The sequence below is a fragment of the Numenius arquata genome, chromosome 11 (assembly GCF_964106895.1).
Source record: "Numenius arquata chromosome 11, bNumArq3.hap1.1, whole genome shotgun sequence".
Classification (NCBI taxonomy): domain Eukaryota; kingdom Metazoa; phylum Chordata; class Aves; order Charadriiformes; family Scolopacidae; genus Numenius; species Numenius arquata.
Genome location: NC_133586.1, coordinates 6,900,495 through 6,924,696, shown reverse-complemented (window position 1 = coordinate 6,924,696; position 24,202 = coordinate 6,900,495). Strand labels below are relative to the sequence as shown.

The 24,202-nt window shown below is 54.1% G+C and overlaps 1 protein-coding gene across 1 annotated transcript; it reads right to left on the bottom strand.

Annotated features, from left to right (window-relative positions):
* RGMA (repulsive guidance molecule BMP co-receptor a) lies at positions 1–23,823 on the bottom strand. The gene is made up of 4 exons (XM_074156205.1): positions 23,792–23,823; positions 16,285–16,400; positions 3,198–3,709; positions 1–702 (listed from the first exon to the last, which is right to left on the bottom strand). The coding sequence occupies exons 1-4, from the start codon at positions 23,803–23,805 to the stop codon at positions 1–3; spliced, it is 1,344 nt and encodes a 447-aa protein (XP_074012306.1). The 5' UTR covers positions 23,806–23,823.
* Positions 23,824–24,202: the final 379 nt, after the last annotated feature.

The following is a 24,202-nucleotide window of genomic DNA, read 5'->3' as shown; positions in this document are numbered from 1 at the left end:
CTATAACAAGCCCAACCAACACTGACTCAAACACAGCAGTGCTACCCAGAGGGTGGGAGAGGTCCCCGAGGGAGCCGTGTTGCCTGGGGCCAGGTCCCTTGTCCTTTCATAGAGGTGCAGCTTGTCTTTGTTGGAGTGAAGCATCTTCACATCCTCAAAGGCGTAGTAAGCAGCCAGCATGAAGTTGACATCCCCCGTGGTGAGGAGGTCAAAGACGCAGGACTGGAAGTAGAGGTCCTCCACGGGCAGCTTTTCCCTGCACTTGGCCGTGGCTGTTTCATATGTGAAGGCCTGGGGTGGGGCTGACAGGCTGGGCCCCTTCCTACGAGCACGGCCCTCTGTGGCCTGAGCCGAGCGGATGGTCTGGAAGTCAATCTGTTGGTTGACTGGACAACCGCGGAGGCACAGGTAGAGGCCCTGACTGTCCCGGTCCTCCACAGCGTTGACCACCTCCTCCGGCATCCGCACAGCGAAGGTGAGGTACCGGCCCACTTGCCTCACCACAATGGTGGTGCCAATGTACTTTGCCTGGATCTCAATGTGTTGGCCTGACACCTTCTCGGTGATCTTCAGGCTGTTGGCTCCATGCTTGTCCCCACCGTTCTTGGAGCCATCGGCAAAGGCAGCAGGGAGCTCGTCCATCTCTGCCTGGTACACTTTCTGGTCCACACACTCCTGGAAGCTCTTGAAGATGATGGTGAGCTGCAGGGGAGGAAAGAAAGGAACAGGGTTACAACCAGCAATGACCACCTGGGAGGACACAGCCACCACCAGGAGCAGCATGGGAGGTGGAGGAGCTGTCTCTTCAGCCCAGCCAGGAGTGTGGCCTTCAGTTCGTGGGCAGGTGCTTCCTTCTAAGAAGTTGCCCCAACTTTCAGGCACCCAGACATGGACATCCTGCTTCAGCACAGGGATGAGGACACCATGTATGGAGTGAAGACCCAGATGCTGGACTGAACATACCACCTGGATCTGTGCTGTTATCTCCAGGCCCAACACAGGAGCTCCTTTGTAGCTGGAGCTGGTTGGAGTATCACTACTCACAGGCTTGTGGTGGCATGCCTGAGCATGCAGCACTGTCTTGCCTCCAGGGCCTGGCAGGTGGCAGAGGGGGATGAGTCCTGACTCTCCTACAGAAGGTGGAGCTTCTCCTCTGACTCCCATGGCATTTACATCCCAAAGGTTGGACTTCTTCCTTTCCCTGGCTGCTCGCAGACCAATAGAATCTTCTCCACTCTTCTAGGAGTGATACGGGAGTAGACTGAGCCCAACACAGCTCCCCAACCTTGGCTGGGCTCAAACACGAGTCCCTTGCTGGAGGAAGGACCTCACAGTGCTTGCTCTTCCTTTGCTGACCTGGCTTTGCAGGGAAGGCTTGATGATGAGGAGGAAGAGTAGAGTTTGCATGGGAGGAAGAGCAACTTGCTCTTCTTCCCATGCAAACTATGCTTCCTCTTTCACCTCTTGCAGACTTGCTCTTCCTCTTGCACCTCCTTCCATGAAGAGGCAGACTGAGACCTGACCAGAGCAGGGCAGGAGTGGAGGAGAGATGGCTCCAACAGCTCCAGGGCAGGTAAGCCCGAGGGCTGAGTATGAAGGGAAAAACTAAGGCTCTCCAAGGACTGGGCTGAGCACAGTGGTGGCTCCCAACACCTCTGTTCCCAGTGGTGTTCGTGAGGAGTCCAGAGCTGCCCAGAGCCCTGGCCATGTCCCTCTCTCCCACCCACTCCTTCACTGAGTGCCCAGATGCTCCCAGCCTCACAGCAGCCCTACTATCCCCTTCTCAGCCACATCACGAGGCACCACCATGCCCTGGGTTTCAGGCTGCACTGCCCCTAAAATGGACCTCCTGCTACCTCCTCTGGGTCCAGCCCCATCTCTGGCTGGAACAGACCAGAGAACATCATGCAAAAACACAAAGAAAGAGGCCTGTGGGCCGAGAGGCTCTCCTCTCATCCTTTCCAACAGCACATGGTCCTCTAGCAATGACCCAGTAATGCTTTCACAGCTCATGCAGCAGATCTCATGACTAATCCCTCCTCACCACAAGCCCGTGAGGCAGATAACGGGTGAAAAGGCTCAATTAAGATGGTGATCCTGGGATCCAACCAAGTAATTCCAGGTCCCTGGGGTCCTTAAGGACCATTTTTTTCAAGCCAGACTTCCCTGCAAGCTTCAGCAGGTTTTGATGTCTTTTGGTCGGTATGGACTTGAGAGCATCATTATGTATCTTTAAGGAAGTTTAGTAAGGACAAGTTAAAACCAAAATGCCAGCTCCAGCTCCAGCTCAGCTAAAAAGGTCACATCCAAAGCTGAGAAACAGTCCCTGTCCTACGTGTGCTTCTCTCCCCACACAGGGAGAAGCAGATCTCCCAGACATGGCAGGACAGGGTATCTTCCAAAAGCAAGAGGCTGCCTCCAGCGGAGCCTCCCCTTTTTTGGCACAAAAAGTGGCCTGTTTGTTAGCTTTAGAGTTTGTGCACCACGGAGCAACATGACAGTTCATCAGCTCCGGGTCTCTCCGGAAGCTGAGGCCATGTCGCACAAGTCCTGCTGCATCACGGCAGCACATTTTCACTTGGGTTTTCTCAGTGTTTGCCCTGTACCTTTGGGATGTTTATTTAGGCTGCCAAAGCACCACCACAAAAAGACTGTGCCCCACAAAATGCCTTGACTCGGCTGCAAACCACAGAGACAATTACGAGCCTGGGCAGATGGGAAAGCAGTGTGAGGAGCTCAGCTCCCTCCAGGCTGTTTCCTGCAAGCTGGAGCCTCCCTGGAGGGCAGTCCTGGGTTTGCTTGGACCTTAGGTGTCTCCCAAACGCGGCCACCATCATTCCTGGTCTGGCTGTTCACAGAAACCTGGAGTCTCCCAGGTGGGAGCCCTCTTAATTTGCCATCCCCAACTTTGGCCATGATTGCCCTCTAAGCTGCAGCATCTCAGCCTCCTAACCATGATGGGGCTGGATGTGCTCAGGAAGAAACCACAGGCCATATAAGTGACAGTGGGGACAGAGGAAGGATGGGTGTCTGATATTTAGGGCCAAACACTCAAATTCAGAGGAGCTCCCACCCAGTCTTACGCTCCCCAAGGAGATGTGCAAATGGTGGAGGAGAGAGATGGTGGGAAGAAAGGCTGTCCAGGAGCACCTCTGCCCTTGCCCACCTCTGCTCACGGAAACATGCCCAAGGCTCACCTTGCTGGTGGCGGTGGCCGTGGAGCCAGGCAGCACTGGCGTGTTGGTGACCTGGACATTCAGGTAGTTATTGTCTATGAGCGGCCAAGCCCCTTGCACCTTGCAGGTTTGGAAAGTGTCTGTGAAAGTCCTGAGGTGGGGGTCCCCGAAGAGCCCGCAGTGGGTATAGTTGGGGGCAGCCGAGTGTTTGTGAAAGCTCTTCTCGTAGTGGCAGATTTCAGGGCTGTCGGAGCGCTCCTGGCTGTCCCCGGGGGGCAATGTCCGGAGGCGGGGCTGGGACGTGGGGCCATCCTTGGAGCAGTTGTGTTGCTCCATGAGATCGTCTATGCCATGCACGGCGGAGTGGTAGGCCAGGTCCCCCCTGCAGGTGCGGGCGGTGCGGCGGGTGCAGTGCGCGTAGGCGCGCAGCGCCGTGCAGAATTCGGGCGCCTCCTCCGTCCCCAGGTGGTGGGAGCCCGACGTGGCCGCCCAGAACTCAGAGTTGCACTTGAGGATCTTGCATGGAGATGTCACTGCGGGAGGGGCAGAAAACATAAGGTGGTCAATGTTTGCACGCCTGCGTGAGGGACATCCAACTCTACCCCCAACAAGAGGTTGGTTTCCTCCTCCCCCAGCCCAAACTCATGACATTGGCTCTACCGCGTGACCGGGCCTTGCTCACCAGACATGACCATCTCACATGACCCAAACTCTCATGCATCAAAGCCAAAGAAACCAACAGGATCTGCCCCAATTTAAGCCAAGAAGGGAAAGAGCATCCAGCCTTTAGAGTAATGCTCCTGGGGGAAAACCAGGGTGCGGAAGAATTGGATATATTCATCAGCAGGGATAAGGGAGGATCATTAATGTGGGGGGATAATGTGGGTGTTTTAATGCCTTTTTAGGGTTTGACATTCAAAGCTCTGCGCTGCATGAATTACTGTGTGTTGTGTCCACACCGAGCTCTATCAGCACAAAAATCTGCCTGCCTTCCTTTTCCTCCTTCATGGACATGGGGAAACCCAGCCCCGGCATGACCAGGGCCAGACACATGCCCCAAACACAGGTTAGAGATTAGAGCAGGAGCCACGTGGTGACCAACCCTGCAGCAGATCCGTTGGCCACCCCACCACCCTCACGGCTGCCGCAGTGCACGGAACAACACTTGCCAGTGTTCCTGTGCCCCCGGAGAGAAGCGGGAGCCAAAAAACCTCTTTCTTGCCTGCCGTGCGCCTCTGCCCAGCCCTGGGAGCCCCGTTCCCAGCCAAGGGAACGCTGAGAGAGAACAAGAGGTGGAGGAGAAAAACCGGCGCGGCCGGGTGCGGGGATGCCAGCTGAGCCCCCGCCTCCCCTTCGCACCCGCCTTGCGTTGCCCACGCGGAGGCGAAGCCAAAAGCAGCAGGGCCTTCGCCAGGCTCAGCCGGCAAGGAAAAGTCAGATCCTCGGTTTTTTTTTTCCTCCCCCCAACCTCTGCTTCCCTGGAGCAGACGTGAAAGCAGCTGTGCATAAAGCACATGGCCATGACTGGACGTCGCACAGACACCGCTCTGCCCGCGCCAGCTTGGATTCGTGCTGGGTGAACCCAGGCTCACACCACCTAAAATTCACGGTGTCTTCCTTCCTCTCCTCTTAATCGACCCCCTCGGAGGGCTTGGAGACAGGACGGACTCAGGTACAAAGGGCCGAGAAGAAAAGCCCCACCATTTCCAGATGCTTTCGTGGTGCCTCTCACAGGCTACACGTACGTTCCCGTCTCGGGGTTTGTTTAGAAGGAGGCTGGCAAGGCATCTCTGCCAAAACCATTTCAGATTTGTTTAAAAAGAAAGTTACAAAACCCAGTATTGTTTCAGGGAAAACAGTATGTTTTAGTTTTAAACATCGCAGTGCTGGAAACCTAAACATAGCCGATGCTGGAAAATCAGAAAGGGAGACTGAGGCTATAAAACACTAACCAGCCCAGCTTTAAGAAACAAGCCTGTCTCCTCTCCCTTTCCAAGAAGAGTGAAGTGCAAATAGGAAACGGTGACAGGTTCCTCACAGTTTTAAAATTCATGTTTAACAAACTCAGATGCTAGCAACAGCACCAAGAACCCGGGAGCTGTTTTGTCTTGGCAGCATCCCATTCAAACCTGCGAGAAGCACTGTGGAAAGCCCTTAACTCATCATTGACCAGAGGTGACTCGATAACAAAACAAGCTTTTGACCTTGGACATGGGTTCACGCTTCTGCTAAGCCTCCAAATTTAAAAATATTTTTTATTTCATGTCCCTTTCTTTTCCACCGCAGTTGCGTGGTTTTCCACCAGAGATGCTTTGCTTATCGGTGGGCTTCCCATCACAGCTACTGCCTTCCCATGGAGTGCTTTGCTGGGCGTTTCTCCCGGATGAGAAACATGATGCAAATGCTGTCTTGTTCCCAGCACGCAGAAAAGCCCAGCTCCCCAACAGGAGGCTGTACATTCAAACACGGCTGTTGCAATATGCTATAGCCAGCACAGTGCCCCGGCTCAGAGGGAAGAAGTAAGGGATGGCATTTGATGCAGGCGATGGCACACGGCAGCACAGTCAGAGCGACAGGAGCAAGCGAGGGAGAGCAAGCAGGCGTGTTTTGGGACGAGATGCTCACGGTGCAGGTTTATCAGGGTGGAAAATAAGGAAAAAGCACCTCACTCCCTCTGACGAGAGGCTTTGCAGATCCCCAGGATGCTCCCGGTGGAAGGCAGGAGTCAAAAAGCCATGCAGGAGCGTGACCAGCGCCACCGTTGTTGTCAGTTATCCCACACAATTGTGGCAGCAGGCAATTAAAATCATTGCTCTCCTAGTACTTATGCTAATGTAGAGCTTGAGGATGCCTTGAGGTCACATGTGGCCTGTCACTGCAGACAGACTTGCCAGCACAGCCCCGGGAGGAGCTGGAGGACACGTCCCTGGACACGCGGGACCCATACACTCCACTGCACCTGACGGCTTCAGCGGGATGCAGGGTGCAGAGCATCCCATCCCATGCAGAGCCCAGGCTGCTCCAGCCTTCAACTGCTTTGTAGATGGTATTTCTTTATAATAGGAATAAAGCCGAAGCCTGTTGCTCCTTAAGGACGTGCTTCATTTGCTTGGATGAGGAGATGCAGGCATGAGCCATCACAGACTATGGACAGGGTGGGCTGCTGAAGAACAGTCCCCCGATACTCAGTGCGAAACACATCCCCGTGTGAGCATCCCTCGCCGCTGCACCGTCCCAGGGTCACGCATGACTTTATAAGGTACTGAGCTCAAAACAACAAAAAAAAAAAACCCACAACAAAACCATGGGCAGGGAAGCCCATCTCCTTCCTCCCTGGGCCTGAAGGGGGAGTGTTCTTCTTTAAGATGTTATCGCTCGAGTTTTGGCACCCGTCCCTTTTTCGCTGTTTCGCTCAGGGCCCCATATAAGGCCAGATATTTCCAAAGCCAGGTGCCGAGCGGCAGAGGCGGTGGGTCCCTCCCCGGCTGCTCACGCCTGAGTTGTCCCAGAGATGCTTCTCCAACCGCACCGGTGGCCACTGGATCTGGCAAAGCCCTCGAACTGCTGGGGAGGGACCACGGCCGATAAAGGCCAGAAGGGAGAAGAGCAGGCATGACCTTCTCCCTCTCCAACAAGCAGGCCTTGCCTTGTCCCCTCTGGCAGCAGCTTTGGCACAGCGGCGCAGGCTCATTTGTACCCGGGCCAAGAAACGATGTTTATTCAATTTCGCATAATCTATTTTCCATCGACTCACAATGGATCTGTTTTTCAACCACAGATGACTTAGCACGGAAACAAACCCCTCTCAAGCAGGAACCTGGCTCTCCTGGGTTCTGTGAGACACCCCCGGGCATCTGGGTGATGCCACCACCCTTTCCCATGGCAAAGGGTCCTCCATCCCCAGGATGGGTGACTTCAACCCCTGCTAGTCCAGCCACCTCCCAACCTCCCCGTCATCTTCTCTTTTCAAGGGCTTGGTGCCACTCAAATGAGGCAAAAAATTTCCTTCGGTATCTTGAAACCAACAGTTTCGGAAAGTTTAAAGCCAGAAGAAATCATGAAATCACCTGGACCAAGCCAGCCGCCCCCGTACGCAGCCTGGTGCCCCATGTTTGTTCAGGTATACCTCCCATGAGGACTTCTGCGGTCTGCCCAGTCTGAAAAGCCACCCCTTTCCTCCGCGTGCTGCTTCAGGAGTTTATCACCTTTACAAAATGCGGGTCTTGGTTCTAAGTGGATTTTATCTGACTTCATTGTAAGGACATAAAAAGAACCAGTGATTTTCTCCAAAGCAGTAAAAGGTCCGTTAGTAACCAGCATGTTTCCCACAAAGATATTTACCCACTGCAATCAAGTCACTTGTCAATCCTGGAGATAAGCTAAACGGTTTGCACTTTTAAGTTCTCCCTGGAAGGTGTTTGCCCAACCCTACCATCAGACCTCCCTCCGGCAGGCTTGTTTCCTGCAAAAACCTGCCACCCTAACGGGCGATAGGATGCGGGACACACGCTCCCTGCTCTCCCAAGGTCACCCCTTTTGCCAGGGCGTTGCACTGCAGCCGGTACCAAGATGCGCTGTTCGGCCGTGACCTTTTCCAGAGCTCCCAGTTTGCAAAGCACCGGTCCTCCATCCTCCAAGCATCCCGTGGTCTACCTGCCCCAGCGAGCTCCCGCACGGTCCGGAGCCTGGGGTATCGCATGACCCGGGTCCCACCGCTCTGCCCTCGTCATTGGTACGTTATATTACACGCTGCTAAATCAAGTGTTCAAACGTATTACATGCACGCATCTCACTTTAACAGCCTTTTAATTATCAGCGCCCCCTATTTTCCCTTCAGCTCGTGTCTGGTTACCTGGATCTCATTTACCCAAATCATGTTTTTTCAGAAAACCAGCACAAAATCGACAATTCATTTGTTCTCCTGGAATTTCTCTAGCAAAGACAATGACTGGAAATTAATTTCAGAAAGCAACAGCCAGTTCCTTTAAGACTCTTGGGTGAATGTTAACCAGACCTGCTAATTTGAAAGCGCTCAGTGCTAAGAGATGTTGTTTAATATCCTCTCGGTTACTAACGGGCTGGAAAGTATTTCATCACCCACATGTGATGCAAATACATCATCCCGCGTCTTTCCAAATATATGGATTGAAGTGTAGATGTGCAAGCCTCACACATGCAGTAAAAGGCTTTTTCGGAGAACGCAGTAAAACGTAATTACCTTTGGCCTCAGATCTGAGCACCTTGACTTGGGCTCCTAAACACATATTTATTTAAGTAATCTAAATAAACATATTTATGCTGACACCTCAATAGGAAAGGCACGATTCTTGGAGGTGCTAAATACCAGTAACATCTACCAGCCTCAAGGAGACGTGGGCTGCTCAGCTCACGGGGGGACAGCGGTCACCACCAGCACCAGAATGACCCCAAGGGTTAAAGAACGCACATTGCTCCTCGAAAACCTGGTTGTCAGGATCCCTTCCAGCAAGATTTCCAGAGTCCAAAGCAAAACCAGAGGGTATGAAAGACATCAACCCTTTGCATCCAGCCCCTCGCACTGTCCATATCCCAGCGGGGAAGTCTACACGAGCCACCCCACCTGCTGATCATGCTGGACCCACGTCTTGGTGCCCGCATGGGCTGTGAGGCCGATGCGCGTGAACCGGTGCCTTGTCATGCCGGGGAGAGAAATGAGCCCATCGGTGCCATCTACAGCCCTGATGGATGGGGTGTCGCGGGCAGGGGCAGCTCTCCCGAGCCCCAAAGGGCACCGTGGGGAGAGGAAGACCCGAGGGCCACCTGACCCAAGCTTCGTGAAAGGATTTGTGCAGGATGGCAGCGCCGGGCTCTTCCAGCGACCTCCTTTGAACTGTTAATCAAGCACAATCTTGCAGAATAATAGCCTGGTTATTATTGCCTTGTTTGCATAACAAAGAGGCCCAATAAAACTGATTTGACTGTGCTCAGAGGGGGTGTGAAAGATCAGCCCTGAGAAAAGAGCTGCAGGAATGCAGCAAACTGCTCCAAAGCCTCAACCCAGGAAGAAAGACAATGCAATTTGCCATCAAGAAAAGCCCAATAGACCAATAAATTACCCATGTGCAAAGGGATTAGATCAGGTTTCAGTTGCACTGAAGTGGGGGGAGGAGGACCAGGAGGAGGGAACTGAAGGAGAAAAATAAACCTGACTCTCTTAAAGCGCTGGAGCTCATATTTTGCAAGGGCGTGCGGGGGGATGTTGCCTCGGAGGGGCCACCTTCCACGCTGGGGCCTGGGGTTTTGTGCTCTCTTCCACTGGCACAAGCAGCAGACGCATTAAATCCACGCAAAGGACCGTGCTGATAGAGTGACTCTAGATGTATGTGAGAGCACACCTCAATCCATGCAGCTTCTTTTAACCCGGTCTTTGTCTCAAGAGGATGCTGGGGAAAGGCTTTCTCCAGGTTCTCAAAGTCAAACAAGGGACACAGAAGGAGTTTTCTCCTTTCAACCTGTGTCAATCACTAAAGCATCTGGAGGACCTGCCGGGGCCAACTCCCTTTTGTCCTCAGCACCGAGTTCATGGCCCCCCACCTCTCCTCTTCTGGCCTTGAGAAGACACAGGGCAAGCACAGGCAGGAAAAAAGCAGAGTCAGTGTCTTCACCGGCACGAAACGTTGGACGCTGCCGAAGGAGCCCTTGATCGTTCCTGTCACTTAGTCAGCTCTTTTGGCTCCGAGAGTCAGCTTACCACTGACCCGGCATGCTTAGCGGGGGCGAACGGTCTCTCCCCAGCCCCTGCGGTCAGCGTCGCTCCTCCACGCTCACCTCGACATCCCCATGCAGGGAGAAGGGCGAGCAGAGACCATCGGAGAGGGCATCAACCATAGCTGGGGCCATGAGTGGCTGCTGCTGCTGCTCTGATAATTACCAGCAAATCTTGGGAAGTGCAGGAGGCACCATGGGTTGAAAGGAGGAACCAGCATTTACAGCCAAAGAAGTAACAGAATTGCAGACTTTGCTCTTATAACTTCATCCTGGGATTCAAGGCTTCAGCATTGCCTTCGCCACAACCGTTGAGGTCCCACCAGCTCGGAGAGAGCAGCGCCGGTGGATGGTTTGGAGGATGCGGGTTTTGCTCCACGGACGCGTATTGCGAGCTGGTGATGGAGAACAAGGAAGGTGGGAGGGAAGTGATCTCCTCTGATTCTCCATCTGCAGAAGGGTGCTAATGAAGCTGGATCCCTGCCATGGTGTGCCGCGGGCTGGAAAGCGGTGCTGGAGCTGCACACCTGGGCTTTCCCAGCTGGGGAGTGCCCTGCCGCTTTCACCAAGAGTTCTCAAGAGCTGGTAAATCTCCTTGAAGGGAGTGGTCCATTTTACAGATGAGGACACAGAGGAAGTGAAGGGTTTCACCCAAGTCAAGCCCAGTGGCAAGAGAGGTGGATTCACCCTCTCATCCCCTGCATGAAGCATCACTCTCAGCTTCCTCCCCCAGGCCAACGCCACCCATGTCCCCATCCCTCTGAAGCAGCAGTACCCAGACAAGGCCACCTCTGCCAGCCACCCCCATCACCGAGTGTTTCAGGTTTCCAGCAGACATCACTCTCCCCACGCTGAAGCTGTTTTCCCAGGGTGCCTTTGAAGGCACGGCTGCCACCCACCAGCGCCCGGGGGCCCCCCAGGTGTGGCAGCGGGTCCCTCGCCCTCCTCCCCCTCGCCCGGGCAGCGGCGGGGCTGGCAGGGAAACGCTTTCTGCTCACAGGTGTGGATTCCCTCTAGGAATAATCATCCCCACCGTGCTCTTGTGAAATTTCAACCCTTCAAACGCAGAGGTAAATGAGACACGAAACGAGGAGATGGAGAAAAGCCCGGAGCACATAAATCTGGATAAGGCAAATTTATACAATTAAACGCCTGCCAAAAAATTGCGGCATCTCAATCAGAGGCGTTGGTTTGGGTGCAGGGCGTGGGGTGGCAGCTGCCCGGCTGGCAGGCAGCAGCACCACGAGCCCCCCAAAAACCCACACGGGCACCCAACTAATGCTGGGACCACACAGGGATCCAGCGGATCCTCTCCTGCGAGCTGGGCTCCCACCTGGTGCCAGACTCGCTCCCCCCTGCTCACGTCCCATGGAAGCCACAATAGCTGTTCCTCCTTCACAGCCGCAGACCTTCAGAGGTTTATTTATTTTTAAGTGCACCTGATTGCTCCCCCCGCCCTGAGCTCAAGGCTTTTAAGAGAAAAAGCAACTTGCTAACTGGACCTGACCCCCCCAGTCCTGCTGCTCTGCGCCCTCCCATCCCCAACACAGTGATGCTCTCAGACACAGGCCCTGGGTGATCTCACATCACTGTGGGCTGGCAAAGCCCAGAGCCAAGATCTGTCCCTAAAACGTCCTGCCACATGTCCTTGTCATCTCAGCAAGGGCCGTCTGGAGTGTGTCACGCGGCAAGAAAAAAAGGTAGCTTGTCCAAAACCCAAAATGCCATAGATCATTATTAGGGCTTTGGGGACCAGAGTCAACAGCTGTCCAGGAAGGAGAGGAAACCGAGGGAGGAGAAAATACTTTGGAGTCAAGTGAAGCTTGCTCTCTGCCTGACCCACAAAACCCCCATACGTGCAAGGATAGCTCTGCTTGCTGGGAATTAAATGGCCAAACTCCCCAGGATGCTCAAGCAGCGGAAAGTGGGACTCAACACCCTTCTGGTGCTCCACCCTGAAGGACTTACTGTTCTCGCATCTGCAGGGACGCCAGCCTCCGGCTGCCCCGCACACCACGGCCGGGGCCGTTAGACAGAAGGGCTCAGTCTGCGCCTACGAGGGCTGCGTGTGTGTAGGAGCCAGCTTGTTCTCCGCAGCAAGAGCCCGATGACTTCATCAAGGGGATGGCATCTGGTTTTGCAGTTGGCCATAATTCAATTCTCCCCCTTGCTGCAGGAATTTCAGCTGGTGAAGCAGTGATTTACTCAGCCGGGGCTGCACTTGAGTGCAAAGCAATCTTGAGGCTACAATCGAACGCCCTGTTATTTTGAGAGCTCACGGACAAGGGAATAAATATCCTCTTCTTTTCATCCCAGTAGTTGCCAAGTGCAGGGTACAAAGCTTTTTAAAGGCATTTAGGGGCTCTCCTCTTACAAGTGCATTCCGGGTGCCGTGTACGGCCAGGCAGGGCCCTGCCTGCACAGATCGCTCCTGATCTGCAGCATCAAGACAGGATTTGCCAGGACAGCCAGAAAAAGGCCAAGGCATCCCCTCACCTGCCCCACCACAGCTGCATCTCTGAGCAACCCCCATCCCCCCAAAAACCCCTTCCCCATCATACTCTCTCCTCACATCACTCCTGCCTTGCAGCATCCCCAGGTTCACCCCAGCCCCCTTCAAACTTCCTGGGACCCTGATGCTCTTTTTTTAGTCCCGAGTTCCCCCGCTCCTCCTTATTCCAAGTTTGGTGTCTTCTCTAATGGGCAAAGCAAATCAAACCCAATCAAACCCATCCAGATGGACCAAACCCCCTCGTCTTTGACCTTCTTTGCTGTCCTGCTAACGCTCATCCCCTTGGGAGCTGTAGGACTCGGCCGGGGGGGGTCTCCCAAAGGATTGATGGGCTGAGGACGGGCTCGCTCGGGCCATGCACTGCCCTGCCAGAGCCTACGGTTGCTTTATGGGATGTGCCCACCAGGGAGCCAGAAGAGAGACCACAAAGCTCATTGTCACTGGGCCCTGATCCAGCGCCGCAGCCCAGTGCTCCGGGGACAGCAGGTTGGTGCAGAGACGGAGCAGAGCCCCCAGGATAGGAAGTTTTTATGGCTGCCCAGCCCTGCGAGCACTTTCAATGGGCACATCTGACTCAGCACAGCCGTTTGGGCCACGAAGAAGCTGCTGCCATGATAAACCCAAAGTCCCTCTTAGTATCCCCCCGATCCCAGTAACCAAGGACTGGGAATTTCAGGATTTTCTGTGGAAGAAAGCAACATATCCACCCCTTCCGCATTAAAAACAAGGCGCCTCCTTCCAGCCCCACAACGAGCCTTGCTGGCAATCGCAGAGAACTCCCTGTTCCAAGTAGGAGACCGGCTCCGAGCGAGCAACAAAACAAGAAAGCCAAAATATTTCCAGGTTTACGTTTGAATCCCTCCCTTCTTCTCTGCCCTGACAACATCCCGCACAGGCGCGCTGCTCCCCTGCCGCCACCTTCCCGGGCCCCCAGCCCAGCTCCCCGTTCACAGCGCTGGGGAGGTGTTGTTTTAACAGCCTCTAAGCCCCCCTTCTCAATTTCGGCTTAATGCTGCCATCACGTCCCTCCCTGCCGCTGAGACAAAAGCCATTTATCAACCGACCCAACACACCTCCAGTCGGGACGGATCCTTATCTGGAATCAACTGCATTGCTCAGATGGACCAAGGGCAGGAAAATCCCATATTTTTTTTTTTTGAGGGGAGGCAGGAGCATATTACAGCCGAAATGGGAAAGCTAAAGACAAACTGGGAAAGCCAAAGCAAACCGGAGTATGGGGGAGAGAGCAAAGCCTGACATCTGGGGCAAAACACCCAGGTCCAGATTTTGAAAGTATAAGAGGGTACAAGGTTTCTAAGAAAACTCGGCACAGCTTGTACTGGGAGGCACAGGCGGGGGTCAGCTAAGCACCCCGGGGAAATCGGGGTCCCATCAGGGAAGGGAGAGCACCCATGAGCATCCGACACTGGGACAAGCGGGACTTCTGCCAGGGAAAGTGTCAGCAGTGGCCTGCTCTGCCCAAACCTCCTTCCCCAGCTTCCCCACGCTCAGAGGTCACCCTGACCCACGCTGGGGGGAGGACGGGACACCCACGCTGGTGCTCCCCAGCCCAAGGGTGCTCGATGGCGGGGGCCGCCCAGGAGGCAGTGGGGTGAAGCCATCGGTGCGAGAGCAGCCTAAGCGGGAATCCAGCCTGGGGTGTGTGAGTTGGGGGGGGGGGGGGGCGGGTAAGCAAATAAATAAATAGGGCAGGACTCGGCGAGGCACTGATCTGACACGCTGAGCACCCGCTTGGGCAACCTCCAGCGGCCCCACTCAGCCGGGGCTCCCAGGAGGGGGTGCGAAGCTTCCTCAGGGCTGGGAACCTGCTGAGAACCCACAAAATCCCAGGAAGCAGAGGGGGAAAAAGAGGCAAGGATCTTCCAGGGAATAAATCCCCCCCCCCTCCCCTTTTTTCCTACCTTCCCACCCCAAAAAGCTTTCAGCGCAAGCCCCCGGCGTGCTCCCAGCCCTGCGCACGGGGAGCACCGTCTCCGCCTGCGCCCCGCTCCCGCGGGCTCCGGATCGCCTCGTTCTGCCAGTTCTTTGCACCTTATTTGACTGCTGAAGGGAGAATCAAACAAAGCAACCAGCCAGATCTCCTATCAAGTTCTTTCTTGCACCGTAAATCTCACCCGCCTTCAACGCTTTGCAACTCAAACGCTCCGAAAAAGGACGTTAAGCAACGCGCGTTGGGAGCAGCTCCAGAGTTCCCCCCCCCCCCCAAAAAAAAAAAACCAACCAACCACCCCATAAAAAAAAAAAAAAAAAAGAGGGGGTTCAGCTTCCAGCCTGCTGGGAAGTCCCCTGGGAGAAGTGGGGTCCAGAGGGACACCTCAGTGCTAAGGGCAGCGCTGAGAAGGCTCGCTTTCTTGCAATAGGGCTAAAAGGGCAAAGGGGGGAGGAAGGGCGTAAAGCAGTTATTTATTTATTTACTGCATGTGTGTGCAAGACTGCTTCACCTACGGTTATGCAAAAGAAAGGCAGAAGCGATTTAAAAATTAATAAATTAAAAAAAAAATAATAAAAGGAAAGTTTTACTTAACTAAAAAAGATAAACGGGGAGATTTAAGCGTTAGGGTTTTTCTTTCCCCCTTCTGCTTTCTCTCTTTTTTTTCCGCCCCCCCTTGCAAATGAAAAAAAAAAAAAAAAAAGGAAAAAAAAAAAAAAAAGGAGGTAAAGAAATTGGAGAGTTTTGGAAGGAACAAATCCGCCTCTGTGGACTGGGTTTCCCCTCCCCCAACAAAAACAAGCACTCAGGGCTTGAAGGAATTTGCAGGCAGAGATCTGCCAAAAACATTGTGAAAAACTATGGGGGATTCATTGGAAACAGATGGCGTTTTCAGCTGTAATTCTGAAATTCTCTCCTTTTCTGACACAATACAAACAAACCGGGGATGGGCAGGGGGGAGGCAGAGCCCGGCAGTCGGTGCGAGCGGCCGGGGGTGCGCGGGGAAGGGCCGGCGGGCGAGGACTCGCCCGGGGGAGCCGATGCTTGCCCGGACCATTTGGTTGCCATCCCTCCCTCGGCCAGCACAACAGCTCCCGGCCCGCCCGGGGTGAAGTTTTCCAACGAAATAATGGTGCTGACCATACTCCCCCCCCCCTCCCCGAGAAAACCCCATCCCGGGGGCGGCGGGGGAGAAGGGGGAGCCCGCTCGGTGCCGCCCGCGCATCCTCCGCCGCCCGCCGCGCTGCCCGGCCCAGGTGAGCCCCGCGGCCGTGCTCTCCCTCTCCGTAGGGCCGCCCAGCTCCACCCCCCCCCCCCCCCCCAGACATGCGAACTTCCCAAAATCACAAAGCAACGACCCCCCCCCCCCTTACTCCCCTCTTCAACCTCCCTCTGGTTCTTCTCTTCCCGGGGGGCTCGGAGCGGGGACCCCCCACTGCACTCAAGGGCACAGATTTGGCATCTGGGGTGTTAATATGTGGGTCGTCCCCCCCCCCCCCTTCCTTTCAAGGCACAGAGCACCCCCGGGAACGGGAGAACAACGTAACCTGCCTGACGCTGTCAGAAACAACCCCCGGTTGCCTTCGCTTTGATTTCCACCATCTCCTTCCTTGTGGGATGAGGCAGCGGGGAGACAAAGAAGATGAGGTCAAGGAAAAACACCCACCGCAACTGCTCGGGGAAAAGGGAATGTAAGGGGAGGGGGGGGCGACAGACACGACACCCACACCAAAACTGAGCCCCGCTCGCTTCTTTTAAACATGTGGCAAACTGCTGCAAAGAGAGGGAGAGAGAAAGAGGCCCAGAGACAGGGGGAACGGAGGCGGCTATCCAAAGGCTGCGAGAAATACAAGGCGTGTGGGGGGAAAAAATATCTTCAAAATAAAGAGGCTGTTCCTTACCTGAAGGGAAGATGCAGAGAAAGACAGGGAGGATTTGGAAAAGTCCCAGGGCTGTGGATCCTGCCCCTCTCCCCATACCCATCCATCCAGCTCGAGCTTTAACCACTATCCTCTCCCTGGAAGAAGAGTTTAAAAAGAAAAGGGAAAAAAAAAAAAAAAAAAAAAAAAAAAAGGAGAAGGGAAGAGAGGAAGAGAAAAACAAAAGGGAAAAATAAATCAATCGAAAGAAAGACTTGGGAAAAAAAAAAAATAAAATCAAAAGCCCCACATGGCTCCGCGGAGCGATGCAGGGACGGGCGGCCCCAGCTCCGCGCTCCGGTGGCCTCCGCACTGAAAGATTACACAGACTTTTTCTCCTTCTTTCCTCCTCCTCCTCCTTTCCTTCCCCTCCTCCTCCTCTCCTTCCCCTCCCATTACAAACCAGCCCAAACCATCAATCATCCCGGCTGCCTTCCAATGCCTGCATCCTCTCCCTGCGCCTCCTCCCTCCGCTCGGCAGCGCGGCCGCCCGCCTCCCCGGCCATGCTCCTCCGGCGGCGTGGAAGGGGCGGAGGAACGAGAGCCCTGCACCGCAGCCATGGGGAGGGAGAGGGGAAGAAAGAGCCTGGCAGACTCGGGCAAAGGGGTTATTGCTGTGGGTCCGGCCGCCAAACCCTCCCGTGCCCCGTGGGGAAGGGGGTCGGGGTGTGGGGGGGGTGTGGGGTGGCGGTGGTCCCACGCAGGATGAGCTGCGGGATGGGGTCTTGAGATATTTTTTTTTTTGCCCTGTCTCCCCGCCGTCACGCATGGCCGCTCGGTTGCCATCTGGGAGAGGGGCTTCCTCCCACCCCACCGGGGTCTCAACACCCTCAACGCGCCCTCCCTGACGCTCTCCCATGGGCCTAACAAGCGCTTTGGATTTCCCCAAAATTAAGCAATTTGGCGCAAAGGGCCCATCGTACAGCAGAAGGGGGAAGCTGAGGCAGGGAGATGCTGAGCAGCTTGTGCAGGGCAGGGATTGTGAGAGCGATGCTGTGGTCCCCAGCCCGCTGGGACATGCTCCCCTCCCTCTCCGGCACAAGGGCAGCTCCTCCATGCCGCCCCAGCCCCGGCTGCGCAGTAGGTGTGAGTGTTTCACAACCGTTCCAGGTCATTCACCCGCACTGGCAGCAGTGAAGTAAGCCCAGGTGACTCAGAAACAGCAAGTCTCATAGATCCTTATCATTAGACCGACATTCCTCGGAGAGGGGGACAACTGTCAGGAGTCCCCAAATCCTGCTGCCAGCCCACCGAGGACTGATGGAGAGGACTAATGCGTACCTAACACTCTCTCAGGACCTCCACCACAGCTTAGTTTGCACCACCAGCCAGCACATAGACCTGGATATTCAGCTTTCTCTGGGGGAAAGTCTCACCAGTTGTGTCGGTACGGTTGTCCTGAGGGGGTTTCACTTTGGAAGCACCCCTTAAAGACGCTTTGGGCAGCCCCCAGGCAGATGGCAGTCCTGGGAGCACCCTCCTGGACCATATAGATGGAGCAGCAGCTTGAAGCACACAGGGATCTACCTGCTGGGCTTCAAAATCCTGCTCTTTTCCACCTCCTGTGATGCCACAGCACGAAGAGGTGAGCGGGTTGGATCTGCAGCCCCACCATCCCAGGGGTCTGCTGCACCCAGGAAAAGGCTAAGAGGCATCCCCTTAACAGCCCACTTGGATCTATTTAAAATTTCTTTCGAAGGATGTTTTAGCCACAGTGAACTAGGACAACTTCACTTCTGAACGAGAGTGCCCACGGGTGTAATACGCTTTAATTAATATGCTTTAACTTCCCTGTTTTAGATCATTAGCCCTCCTTTGATTGAATGCCCCCTTGCCGTCCTAACGTTTCAACTCCTTTCTCTTGGGGATCTTATACAAAGAATAAAAGGATGCTGGTTGTTTTATACAACCCTTCTCCTAACTCTGTAAATGCCCTTTAACAACGGGTCCTTCCTCCTGCAGCTTGCTATAGGCCTGGGATGCTCCTTGACTCTGCTTCTAGTTGTCCTTGGAAATCCCCTTCTCTTCCGCCTCACAATCACACTTAAGGGTGCTTTTTGGAGTGATGGTAGCTTTAAGTCTCCGAGAAGACTTTGTGATCTCCTCCTGTTGTGGACTGAACCTGTGATTCAGCTACAACAAATATCCCACGGAAGATGAGGTGAGGAAGAGGAGATGGGAGTGAATACCCACGAAGCAAAGGGATCTAACCACACCTATCTAGTTCTCCTTGGGGACATTGAGCCCCCTTGCCTCCAAATGAAGGAGGAGCTTCACCGGGGCTTTATCCAGGCTGCAACTGGAATTAAAACGCTGAAGCTTTCCCATCTGGGACCCAGATGGGATCCAAAAATCCTGGGGCCTTGCCTGCTTGACTGGAGATCTGTCTCGGTCCTGATCCTCCTACGGCTGCCCTCAGACGATGTCCACTAAAGTCAGAAGGAGCTGTGTGTGCAGAAGAGCTGCCAGACCGGGCTGAGCTGGGCAGGAGATGAAAGCTGGCAGGCCGGATCCAGACCTGTAGCAAAGGCAGCGTGGGAGGAACGCCTACTCCAAGCACCTCTTTGTGGGGGATGTCAAACAGGGGCAAATATGTCCAAACCCTGCCAGCTGCTGCTACCACCCAAGAAGAAATGCCTGCTGATGGGATGTGTAGGCAGCTGGAGCTGGAAGGGGCCTGGAGGGAGGAGGGAGAGGGTCCATGAGCTGGGGAGAGCCCAGGCTGGGGGGAGAGAACCAGGGGACGGGGTTCCAGATCCCAAATCCCTTCCTCTCGCTCTCACCCTCTCCCCTTGCGAGGAAACTTTTGCTTTTATTTCAGCCTGAAAAACATCACTTCTGCCATTATCCCAGCTGATGACATATAACACGATCTATTTATTTTGAACTCAAAAAAAACCATCTGAATTGCAAACTTTTAAAATCCAGCTGCGAAATAGCTGCTGCGAGGCTGGTTTGATTGTTTGACCTGAAGTGCCACTTTGGTATTGCCGTTTTGTGGCAAGCTGACACATGGCAACGATAGACTGGAATCCAGTCGGAAGCATTATTTTTTAAAACAAGACCCTCGTCGGAGCTTCCGCCTTTGGTGTAGGGAAAACTGCGCTGCCATAAAGCAACGGCCCGATGCCCCTGGCTCCGGTTTGTAAAAATTTCTCCTTGATTTTGCTCAGTTGCATCATGCATTGCAAACGGGATTGCTGTTTTTGGCACCGCTCAAAGCAGTGGATTTCGCCGGAGAAAACAACAGATGTGTCCAAACCCTAACTGCAGAGCAGGAAAAGGCCCCAAATAAGGTGTGTTTCTGAAATCCTGCTCCCCCTTTCCATGTTTTTTTTTTTTGAATAACCTTCACCTTTCTGATTAGCTGAATCAAAGATCTGGACTTTTAAATCACCTACTGAAACGCAGGTTACGTGAAATTCGGATCTCTGCCTCGCTTAGCGGGGATATCCGGGCTTGGAAACGTGGAGTGACTGTGTTTTTCCCTGCTTCTTTTATTTCTTGAAGCCCGGCCGGGGCTCCCCGTTTAGGCAGCGCCGAGCCCGATGCTCTGTGCAAACAGCATGCGGGAAACCACCCACCGCTAAAACGCAAACACCTCTGAGGCGCAGCGGAGTTACGCCGTGCAGCGGCTCCGCTCGGGGGGCAGAGGCACCCCCGCGGTCGCATACACGGCCATTCTCCTGCCTGGTGTCATTACGGAGGGGTGACACGCAAATCACAGCCGGGGTTAGCGGACAGCATTCTCTGGGGGGATTTGCAGGATGAGCAGGAGGATCCCAGTTCCCAGGGGAAGCTCGGTCGGGATCGCTCCTCCGAACTTTACTTTTCTCTGCCCTGCATCACGCCGGGCACGGCTGTGGGCTTCAGCGGGGCTGAATGAACGTGTCTAATCTGAACCCTGGGGTTTACAGCCGATACCTCCCCTTACAGCCTTCCTAACGGAATTATTCACTACCTGTAATTATATGGCTAACGTAGCCAACAGGGGTATTTCTGAGGACTGTAGTTAGTAGTTAAGAGGAATGGATGTCAAGGCTCCTGGTCCGCTCCTGACTCTCCCATGAACTTTCTGCGTGGCCACTCTTCACGTGACAACCTCCTCACAGCTTCAGCACGTTGCCTTTGCCTGCTCTGCCCCGGGACAAGGCAATCGACCAACGCTGCTCGTGGCCTGGCCCGGGTAAGACGTGGTCACCTGTGCAGGAAGCTAATCCTGAAATGTTCTGCAATGACATACGTTTGGGGTGAGCAGCAGAAAGCAAACTGCTCCCTGAAGGAAGATGGAAGTAAGTCTGGAGTGGAAACCCCCAAACTGTTGTCTGGGGAGGTTTGACAACTGATCCCAAAATGTTCGTGGAGGTAAAACCAAACACCTGTGCTCTCAACAGTTCCCGTATTAAAGACAAAAACTCTGAAGAAGAAAACAAAAAACCCAAACCTTCATCCTTCTGCAGTAACAGCCACACCTCTCAAGTTTGGAATACTGGAAAACGCTGCATTTCATTGGAAAGAGCCTTCTTTTACTCGTCACTTGATTTTTTTTAACTTTTTACAGTTTCCCTGGCTGACCAGACTGGTCTGGTCCCCAGCATGACCAGACACTCCCTGAGCTGAGCACCTCAAAGCTGCCGCATACGCATCTAAACCCCCTTCCCTACTAACCCGTGGTGTTACTAACCTACTAACCCTACTAACAACAGCTGGTAAAGTGGCTGAGAGGGCAAAAGTGTCCCCCCACAAGGTCTCACTAGTGCTCACTGAACTTCTGCAGGCCCTGACTGAACGGGGCAGGCGGAGGGGCTGGGGCTGGGCTTTGAAGACTGACCCATTCCTGCACAGAGAAGAGTTTGCTGGTTTAGCTAATCCTCCTCCCCACAGCTGCCCCTGTGAACACCAGACCCTCCACTCCGGCTGTGGAAAGAGAGGCCAGTGGGCTGGAGGTGGAATAAAACACAGTTTTCCATACCAATAAACAAAATAGTAAGAACGCTTTGTTGACCTGCAACTTTGCATCCACAGATTAACTGATGAACTGCAGCCCCAGCTGAAGTCGCTGTGGGTGACCCTGCTGTGGGCTTTCTCTTCAAAGTCCCTGCTCCAAGCTCACAGCCATAAAAGTCACCTCTAAATGCTCACAACCAGCCAGGCTGGGCAAGGGGAAGGGCAGATGGGCTGGTGGAAAACTTCCAGTCTCACCCATGACAGCAAGCAAAACAAGCAGGGATATTCCCAGGCAAATAGAGTTTGTCACGTCAACTTTTTCTTGACTGGTGGCATTCATCCGTGTCTCTCCCTTTCCCTGGCTTGCAAAGCCCTCTGGGGTAAGGCCTGACTCCTACACACGGGAGCGTGTAACCATCCCTTGTTCGCAGCGTTTGGAGGGCTGGCTGGATTTCACCATCTGTATATTTAGTTCTCTGCAGGGAGATAGATGGTCTTCCTGCCCAGTCTCCTCTTTGGGGGATGTATAAAGCAATATCTCTTTAGTGTATCTTCTTCACATCTGGGCTCTCCTCTAGAAGAAAATAAAAGGTGGGCTGGGAGGTTCCCAAGAGCAAGTTCGCACGGCCAAATGTCAGCTCAGCAGAAAAGATGGATAAATCTGAACTGCCAAAAAATAAACAGCACAGAAGAACTGCAGAGAACTGTGTGTTTATCAGCGGAGACAGAAACCAGTCTCTGTAGTGGGACAGCCTTTCTCTGCTGCTTTTGAAACTACTGGTATCTTGACAAAGTGTAAACATAGCACCCTGATTCCCCCCCTCCGACCAACAGGTCAGCTAAGGACATCTCCTGGGTCTCATTTAAAAGTGGGAGATGACATGGAGTGTTTGCAAATCTGCATCTTCAACTCGTTGAGAAAGGGATGTTTGAAGGATCCTACAGAAAATGCTCTGTGAAAGCCAACCCCCTTGCCTAGGTCCCCATGTGTCCATTCCTGACAGCAACGGCCAGAAGTACAACCCCACGGCAAGACACCTTTCCCGTGCTGTCAGTGACGAAACACTAAATGACAGTGTCATCAGCGGATTTAAAATTTTTCCCTGAATATCTGGGAACGAGACATTCCTTCTTATGGGGAAAAAATGCAAAAAAAACCAAACCCAAACCCAAAACCACCAACTTTAATCCAGCACTCTATAACTATTTAAGCAAATGAAACTGGGAGTTTTTGTGAAGAGAGAGCAGCTCGGAGGTGGCACCGGGAGTCCTCCTCAATCCGGGATGGGGCTGGATCTGGGATTGGGGCTTGGTCAGAGCTGGGACTGGGGCTGGGACTAGGGCTGGGGCTGAAGCTGGAACTGGGACTAGGTCTTCGGCTGTGACCAAGGCTGTGACTGGGGCTGAGCTGGACTAGAACTGGGACTAGACTGGGGCTGGGGCCAGGGCTGCGGCCCCACTGGGTGGTGCTGTTATCCCTGCGCCGCCTGCAAAAGTATCCAGTTTATAAAATAAATGCAATCCAACGCCGCCTTAAACCACATGACATAACAGCAGCTTGCGAGCTTCCATTAAAATCTCAATTTGGGGAAATTGATTCTACCTCTGAGCAATTGCGATGCAATTACTCCAACAGGCAGCAATCAAGAATCACATCAAAACAACACCAAACTTTCATCTCCTGCCTCACAACCACCACCACAACAAAAAGCACCTGTCTTGCAAACACAGCCCGCTTTCCATTAAATGTATATAATGTTTAAGGAAAGGTGGAGGTCCCAAGAGTGGAAGCAAGACTCGAGAGGGGCTGCTCTGGCTGGTGCCTCTGAAATGTCCTGACTGGGGGCTATATTTTATCCCACCCCCGGCTCCTGGATGAGGTTATGGGCTATTTACGGACCAGTTCATCAGGAGCAAAGTCTCCCCCCGGCCAGACGTGCTCCAGCTGCCCATCCTCTCCCTACGCACAGATGTGGCCATCCCTCCCCGTGTCCCACATCTGTCCAGATGCCACCCCCCCTCATCCCACCCCCACCCCCTTTCTTTCCCTGGGGGCTTGCGAACACCCCAACGCTTTGCAACCTCGGGAGTTTTAGGGGAAAGCTTTTGGGTCCCCGCAAACGAAGCGCTCCCGTCGCGATAATCACGATCGGCCCCGTGATGAGCTCGGGAAGGAGAAAACATCGGGGAGGGGGAAATTTCAGTTTTCATCAGTGCTCGGCAAGGAATTATTCAATTGACTTAGCCCAGCAGGGTGCATTTTCAGTGGCAACCATCAGAAGGGCGGATAAATGAATAGCCAGGCTGCTATCAAGCCGGACGGAGGGAGCGAGAAAATGGCAAGAAGCGAGGTTTCTGATTTAAAAAAAAAAAAAAGGCCGGGGAGGGATGGGGGGAGGCGGCCGGGGAGCGGTAGCGACAACCTCAACAGGTCCCGGGGAGGAAGGGTCATGCAGGGAGCCGGGGGCAGCATGCGGCCGGGGGGGGGGTGTGTGGGGTGGGGGGGGTGTGGGGAGCCGCGCAGCCCCCCGCCCCCGCTTACCTTAGCGGCCGCATCAGCCTCTCCAGCCCTCCGCGGGGGTCGGTGCGGGGAGCGGCGGCTTTTGGTGGGTTTTTTGTTTTTTTTTTTTTTTTTCTTTCCCGGGAGAGGGGGAGATAAAACAAAAATCAAATCAAATCAAATCAACCCAAGTAAAATACAACCAAATAAAATAAAGACAAATAAAATGAAATAGTGAGGGGGGGGGGAGAACTAACACAGAAGAAGCGGTGGCGGAGGGCGGGGAGGGTTGGGGGGGAGGGGGGGGGGGGGAAGGCCAACCGCGGGGCGCAGGCAGCCCCCCCTGCCCTGCGCAGGGCAGCCCCGGCGGGGAGCAGCGCGGCCTCGCTCAGCGGGACGCGGGGAGCCGCATCGCCCTCCCGGAGCATGTGAGAGGCAGCGGAGGAGATAGAG

Coding starts and splice junctions, on each gene's coding strand:
- RGMA (XM_074156205.1), bottom strand. Junction 3,710..16,284: donor TCTCTGCATCTTCCCTTCAG/GTAAGGAACAGC, acceptor CCCCTCCCGCAG/TGACATCTCCATGCAAGATC. Junction 703..3,197: donor CGGCCACCGCCACCAGCAAG/GTGAGCCTTGGG, acceptor CCTCCCCTGCAG/CTCACCATCATCTTCAAGAG.